Source organism: Crocuta crocuta, unplaced genomic scaffold (genome assembly GCF_008692635.1).
Source record: "Crocuta crocuta isolate KB4526 unplaced genomic scaffold, BGI_CrCroc_1.0 scaffold28, whole genome shotgun sequence".
NCBI lineage: Eukaryota > Metazoa > Chordata > Mammalia > Carnivora > Hyaenidae > Crocuta > Crocuta crocuta.
The window spans coordinates 2,409,193-2,416,963 of record NW_027533256.1 but is presented as its reverse complement, the minus strand read 5'-3'; the positions used below and the strand labels follow the sequence as shown (position 1 = coordinate 2,416,963).

The window sequence follows — 7,771 nt, the reverse complement described above, 5'->3', positions numbered from 1 at the left end:
CAATGCCCTCCTGTGTCCTGAGATTCAAGCAACAGTGGGAAGATTTGACACATGAACGAACTGTCTAGCAGAGGATACTCAACTCACCAAAGTCACAGGTAAGGAAGGGACAGTCTCCAAAGGCCGAGGCACTTTGCCCCACTCAGAACCTACATGGAGTGGCTGGCTGAGTTTAAGGTTCATAGATCTCCTCACCTCTTGTGGTTCTCTTTTGGTCGAGAGTCTGTGGGTGGGGCCTGGAGGGGTCAGGCAGCCCCTTATGGCTTTACCATCAGAGCACTGCACAAAGATGCTGAAATCCAGCTAGCGGTCACTGGGCCCTATGCCTCGATGACAAGGACACTATGTCCCCAGGAGGAGGAAAAGATGGCAAATAGTTTTCACCTTCTGGGACAACTCCACCCTAAGTGGTGACGGCAAGCGCTGTGTTGAGAGGGACTCTGAAGTCATGGAGGGGGAAGAGTTCAGCACTCGGTGATTTCTGTCCTGGGTGGGGGAGGGGGCAGTGGCGCGTGCAGGGAGAGTATTTGCCATTTTGCTATCACTGCTGTAAGCTGACACCTTCTGTGTCAACACACAGCCCAAAGGAACCCAATGCCTAGCCTTGGCCCAGAGGAGAGGCCAAACTCAACCTTCCCAGGGTGCACTTGGCTGTTTATTCCTGAGGCATGGAGTGTGGGCAGGTTCAAGAGGGTGAAGGATTCTTTCGCATTGTAAGTCACCGCAGGATGTGTTTTAAAGACATAAGCAGCGGCAGTTAGCACAGCTTTGTGAAGCCTCCTCTTCTTCCTCTGCTCGTGTCTGGTGTCTTTCAAGCCCAGACCGAAGGCTGAATCCCCCATGAAGATGTCCGCTTGCTCTTCCTTCCAGACTTTCTCTTGCTTCTCTGAGCTCAAAGCTCTCGTCTGAAACACCCCCAAACATCCATCAGACTGTTGTCTGGGACTTTAGGAAGAGACACTTCCCTACGTGGGCCCTTTTCCTCCCAACCACCACTCCAGGTAAATTGAGTATTTCTCTTGTTGAAATTATGAAAACCCTGCTTCCCTTTCAAATGACTGCTTGATCACAGTTAGCAAGGCCCCTTCCTCCTGTTCATGTCCTTACTTGACCATGTCCGTCAGTGATTGAGAAAATGGAGGTTTACAGAGAGGGCAAGGCTTGCCCAAGGCCACTGGGCCAGCTTTCTTTTCTCCAAATCCTGTCTTCTCACCATTGCCCCATTCTTGGGACCATGAGGCGGGGGGAGTTACCGGAAAGGGAAGGGGCAGGGGCCCAAGCCTCTCCTGGAAGCTCTCCCTTCCCTGTGTTTCCGGGGCCAGAGCTGCCACACCAGTGAACTGCCAGAAGAGGACCAGGGAGGGGAGAGTGAGGATGTGGAGCCGATCAAGAGCAGGTGGCTTAGCCATTCGGCTTCCTGGGTGACCTTGGGCAAGTCCCTTTCCTTCTCTGGGCCATGGTGCCTCCCTCCTCTGGGAAGTGAAGGCTTGGGCTAGGGCCTCTGGCATTTTAAAAGCAAGGTTTCTTGGGGCGCCTGGGTGGCTTAGTCGGTTAAGCGTCCGACTTTTGCTCAGGTCATGATCTCACGGTTCGTGGGTTTGAGCCCCGCATCGGGCTCTGTGCTGACTGCCAGCTCAGAGCCTGGGGCCTGTTTCAGTCTGTGACTCCCTCTCTCTCTGACCCTCCCCTGCTCACGCTGTCTCTCTCTCTCTCTCTCCTAGAAATAAATAAAACATTTAAAAAATTTTTAAAAAGCAAGGTTTCTTAATGTGCACATGATGGGGTTGGGGGGGGTGTGTGCACAGAGCTTAGGCCTGGGTGTGTCTTCTAAGCCTACTACCCAGGCCCCTGACACCCATCTGGTCATTCGCACCCATCACCTCCCATCCCACAGGAAGGTTTCAGGGAACCTTGAGGGACTGGTTGAGGGGCTGACCTCAGGTCAGTCAGCTGCTACCCGAGCAAACTGTCAGTTGTTCAAATGTATTCATTACTTACTGGGTACAGAGCCCACGTGTCGGGCAGGTGTGCTGTGGGCAAGAGGAGGAAGCAAAGTGTAAAGCCAGGGAAGCCATGCAGGCTCCAAAGGGGAGCATAATCTGGCCACCTCTCCAACCCTCCGTCCAGCCATCCATGTAGCTAACAGTTCTGGACCATCTCCTTTTTATGCAGCAGGAACTATGGGTCAGGGGTGGGGAGGCCACCAGCACGGTTGCCACGTATGACAAGAACCCTCACAGCATGAAATCACTAAGGGACAGGGAACCCCAGAGCAGATGTCTCTCTCAAGGCAGGTGACGGAGACAGTTTCAGGCCGAGTGACAGAAAGGTTTTGTGTAGCTTAGCACTGAGCTTCTCCACAGGCCCCACTGCTTCTATTTATCGCCTTCTACCTGGTGGGACCTGCCTGACCCCTAGAGCAGTGTGAATTTGCACCCCACACGAGGGGAAAATGCCAGCATCGCGACATAACAGGACTACTTCACCCAGGAGGAGAGTGGGGGGCAGAGACAGAGAGCTCTGGGCCGGGCCTGGGTAGGCTCATCTGGCTCTCCAACTGCTTGCTTGTGCAATGGGAAGATGTCCCTCTCTCTGGACATGTCTCTAAAATGTCCAGGGAAAATCTAAATCGGTGGTTTCAAATCCTATTCCCCCTCTTCCCATCTCGGAACCTCTAAGATAGTAGCAGGGTTGCAGAGATGATCCCAAATATTTCCAGTAGTAAAATGGTTATCACACTTATTTCTAATAAATGTGTACCCTCTGTTTAAATAAATAGATTTAATACTCATTTAAAATATAAAGCATATGGGATACATAGGTCTCTGATAAATAAAAATACATTAAGATATAACAGGCATATGCACTCTCATTTGTATTAGTAATTGCAAATTGATAGAATCTTTGAAAACATCATCAGATGATCTGAGACAGAAACTTGGAAGGGGTGCACAACCCTGAGGGCCTTTCAGGTCCAAGCACCCACTCGCAGAGGTTGTCGGGGCAGGTAGTGGGAGAACTCTTCGAGGAGGCGAGTGGCGGAGAGCTTTTATGGCACGTCTTCCGCTTAGCAAATGCACACTAGTCAGCGCACAAACAGCTCCCAAACCCAGAGGTAGGACGCTTACGGTCCTCATTTTACAGAAGAGAAAATAGGCTTGCTCGCAGAGGTTAGGTGCCATCCCGAGGTTACTGAGCTGGGAGGCGGCCAACCTGACACTTGAACGCCAGGTGGAATGGCTCCAGAGCTAGGGATGAGATGGTAGAAGTGACTCGGTCCCCCTCCAGGCGCCTCGCCGCAGGGTTCCCAGCGATGGCACGGCGCAGGCGCCGGGTGACTACCCCAGACTGAGAGGGTGAAGGCCCCCGGGCTTCGGGGTGTGTCAGGCGGAGGAGGGGACAGGGCGGAGGCTCCCCTAGGCATACTTGGAATAGCTGGGTCATCCTGGACCATGAGTGACAGTCGTCTTCCCAAGCTCCCCCAGCCCCATCTGGGGTCCTGGCGTCCCGCCGAAGCAATGGGTTGGGCTGGAGCCGGGGGTCGGGGCGGAGGAAAAGGCCGGCCCAGAGCAGAAATAGGAGAAGGGAGAGGGGGAGGGGGGAACGCGAGGGAAGGAGGCGGGGAGTCCTTCCTGGGGCAGGAACCCGGGCCCCCCTAGGCGGAGCCGGCCCGCAAAGCGATTCCGCAGATGGAAGGAATTAAGTGGGAGGGGGAGGGTCCTACGGTGATAGCGAGCGGAGGGAGGGTGGGCGGCGTGTGTGTGTGCCCGCGTGTCTGGGAGCGGAGGGAGAGAGAAACACATCAGACTAGACGGAAATAGAAAAGACGACACACACACACGCGCGCGCGCGCACACACACTTAGACAAACAGAACCACAGAGAAAGACGACGAGCCGGACAGAGACTGGGGCGCACGAGGTATTCGTCTGAGAGAGCGCGGAGAGAGTATGAGAAAGGAAGGAAAACAGGACAGGAGAAACGAGTACAAATGAAGTAACGGCAGAAGATTTGGAAAGAACGAGAGACCGAAGAGCGCCCAGCCGAGCGAGAGCAGACGGATCAGGCCGGGGCTGCCCTGAGCTCCCGAAGGCTCCGGGCGCCGAGCGGGCGGGGCCTGGGAGGGCGCCGCCCACGGGCGGGCCAGCGGGGCACTGCAAACGCCGGGAAGCCTGGTTTCCCCCCTCGCCCTGCCCCGCTACTCCATATTCAATGAGACGGCCAATGGAAGGCGAGGACGGGGCAGAAGGGGCGGGGCCTCCGTGGGCCCCACCTCCGNCGGTGCCCGCCCCTCCCCTGCGGGGGAGGGGGGGCGCGAGCGGGCGGCCGGGGAGGGGCCGGCACCGCCGCCGCAAAATGAGCCTGCTGTCGGCCATCGACACGAGCGCCGCTTCGGTGTACCAGCCCGCCCAGCTGCTCAACTGGGTCTACCTGTCGCTGCAGGACACGCACCAGGCTAGTGCCTTCGATGCCTTCCGGCCGGAGCCGCCCGCCGGCGCCGCGCCCCCAGAGCTGGCCTTCGGGAAGGGCCGCCCGGAGCAGCTGGGCTCGCCCCTGCACTCCAGCTATCTCAACAGCTTCTTCCAGCTGCAGCGCGGAGAGGTGGGTGCTCCCGCGCGCCCCCGCCCTCCGTCGACCGCGCGGGGCCTTTTCCTATCCTATCCAGGCTCTTCCTGGCCTGGCCCGGCCCGGCTCCGTATTGCCCGGCCCTGCTTGGCTTGGCTTCGCTCAGCTCTGCCAAACTCGCCGCCCGATGTCCCCGGGGCGCCGAGAGCGCGTCACCTCCCGGCTGAGCCCGGCTCGGAACAGTTCAGGCGCGGGCGGGGCCCTCTTGCCCCATCTCCCAGCCTGGAGCGCCCTGTTCAGAGGGGCCCGGGGGGAGTCCCGGCTGGGCGGGGGGCTCCGGATTCTCTCCAGACAGCCGGGGCGCGGCCGGGGCGGAGAGCCCCTTCCAAGTGTCCTTCCCACGCCCAACCCCATCCCCCTCTTGGCCACCGCTTGCTGGGATGAGGAGTGCAGATTCTGCTCTGAGCTCCTCGCAGGGGCCTAAAAATCTTTTCTCCTCCGACCTCGGTGGTGGCCGACCAGAGGGCACCCTGGAGAGCAGGGCTTCTCCTGCTTTTCTTACACGGGGACCCCCAGATATATCCTCCAGCTGCTTGCCCTCCCCCAGCCACATAGGAAGTGGTTTTTGAGGGCTTGACCCCACAGACTGCGCTGTCCCCCGCCCTCCCAGCCTGGAAGGAAATGAAAGGGAAATCCTCTTGAGCTCTTGGAGGGGGCTAGCCAGGGGGAGAGGTTTCAGCTGCCCAGTGCCTTCTCCAGAAACCTGGGACGGCGGCTTTGCAAAGGCTGCCTGTTGGGTGGATTCAGTTACAAAGTGGAAGGGGCAGGGCATCGTCCCCAGCCAGATAAATACACAGATCGCCTGGACCCACGAGTCCCTTTTCAGGGGTCATCTCCGGAACTTTCTTAGATACCCCTCCTCTGCCCCTTCAGCGGGGCTCCTCCTCCTCCCCCAGTCCCATTTCCTTGTGCCTCTTTTGGGAATTGCCGATACCCCTCTGTAGCCTTCACTCATCCTTCTTCTGGCAGCTCTCCCTGCAAAAGTGCATGGGGAAGGGGTGGAGGAGAGGACACACTTGAGGGTTCCTTTTCTTCTAGACCCGAGCACTGCAGTTAGTTTTAGGAGCGGCAGGGTTCTGAATGGGTGGGGGAGAAGGGCCTGTGTGTGAGTGAGTGTGCTGGGGATCAGAGGGTCTCCCTTTGTGGTCTTCTAATGTGCTCAACTCTGCCAGTACTGACTAGGGAGGAAACGGGCAAATAAAACGCTGGCCTAAGGCCTAGAGGTGGGCCAATACCAGGCGAGCCGAGAGAAGGATTGGTTGGCCTGTGTTGGGCCCGTTGGGCATAGTCAGGGGAGATGAGTCTGAAGAGGCAGCCCTTGGTGCCAGGCAAAAGCATTTGTATACCAGAGCTCTTTGTAAACTGTAAGCACGCTCTCCACGGGAGGAATCATTCTTGGCTGGGAGTCTTTCTTTCTCATAAGAGACCTTGTCATCTCTTCAGGGAACTGGCTTCGGTGACCAGTGGCTTTGGGGTACAGGGTGCGGGTGTTTCTTCAGTGCCTGGGCCTTTTTAGTTGTAATTTTACCAGACATTTGTTGAGCGATGTGTGGGCCCTTTAGGAATCAGGAACGGGCCGGGGGGTGGGGAGAGGAGCAGATTAGAAGACAGCTGGGATGATTCAGTTTGAAAGGCAGGCGATTTCATGGGGATGCTGTGGGAATCCCAAGGGAGAAGGGTGATTCTGACCCACAGGACCATGACCTCTCACCTCTCACAGGTCAAGCGGGGGTCCCTAATCAGCCTCAAAAGGCCTCCCTCTGTTCCTACCGTTGGTGGCTTTCTTCCCCAAATGTGGGTCCCTGCTGAGAGGCCTGGGAGTTTGGGGGCCATCCGAAGTCTCTTGCAGGAGTAGGACATTTCCTTTGGAAATGTCTAAACATCCAAGATCCCAGCTGGATGTGAGTGACACCGCTCTCCAGTCCCTTCATTACTACTCACCTCAGGCTCCCCGTGAAGCGGTCCGTTCCTTCTCTGGCGCCAGTGTGAGAGGAGCTGGTAAAAGTTACGCAGAGCAGTGGTGGGAAAAAGCCTCTTATGACCTGACTTTGGGGAACCTTCTGTCTTGGTCTGGGCCTCGGTTTACCCATCCATTGAATTTAGTCTCTGCTGTCCCTTAGGGTGGTATGCATGGGATTTGAGAGATATGCAAATGGACAGCCTTCCTTAGGGGAGGTGAGAGGGGCTTCTACACTCGCAGGCCAGTGGCTCCCTCGGAGGGGCTGGAGGGGCTGTGCCTGCTGACTTCCGGATGGCTTTCTTGGCTTCGGACTCACTGGCTCTCACCCCTCACCCGCTTTGCCGCCTAAACCCTCTTGGAGCCCCAGCTGTGCTGCTGGGCTTTCCTGCGTCCAGGGCTTAGCCAGTGACCTAATATGGCTCCAAAATAGCAACTGGGAGAGAAGGCATGAAAAAAATACCCCCCACCTGAACGCCACCAAGGGGCTGATTGGAGAAGAAGCAAATCATGGGTAGGCCAGAAGGGACTCTCCGAAGGGACCCAGGGACTCAGGAGCATCGCCATTCTGTGCAAGGCCTGGCAGGCCCGGTGGCGGTGCCTGCGGATGTGACTTGCATGCTGACCGCTGACCACGGCCTGTCTGCACCGGCCCCTGTGCCAAGAGCCCACCCCCTCCCGCACCACCCCCAGGCTGCTCCCACCACAATAGCAAAACACCATGAATGCAGCTGGGATTTGGGCGGGGGGGTTGAGGACATGGGGGCACAGAAGCCCATTGTGCCCCTGGAACCTCAGCTCTGGAAGCTGAAGATAAGCCAAGGGTTCCGAGTGGAACAGTGGCCCTGGGAGCAGAGAGAGATGGCAGAGTTCATGTACAAGTGCAGGAATGGGCCCCAGGAGGTGACCTGGGGGAGGGAGGCTCTTCAGCATCTCAGCTCGTAGTATGGATGCCAGGCCAAAGCAGGCACGGGCACTTTGGGGCAATTTTTTTTAAAAGGCCCCAGTCCAGAGTCTGGGCCCAGTGAGCTTCCGTTCCAAACCCTGATCTGTAATGACAACTATATGTCTTTGCAGGGAGACCCCTGAGGCTCTTGGCTGAGCCCCTCCTCTCTTACCTGAGGAAGGCCGTTCTTAGAGGGAATGGGGGTTGGGTGACATAGGTGGAGGGGTGGGGGGTGGGGGGGGG

At 57.3% G+C, this 7,771-nt stretch overlaps 1 protein-coding gene across 1 annotated transcript in view; it reads left to right on the top strand.

Moving 5' to 3' along the window:
• Positions 1-4,306: 4,306 nt before the first annotated feature.
• Positions 4,307-7,771, top strand: part of ZCCHC24 (zinc finger CCHC-type containing 24) — a 58,060-nt gene continuing 54,595 nt past the window's right edge. The window contains exon 1 of the mRNA XM_077746400.1: positions 4,307-4,601. Within this exon, the coding sequence (XP_077602526.1) occupies positions 4,356-4,601 (246 nt within the window). The 5' untranslated portion in view covers positions 4,307-4,355. The remainder of the gene's footprint in view (positions 4,602-7,771) is intronic.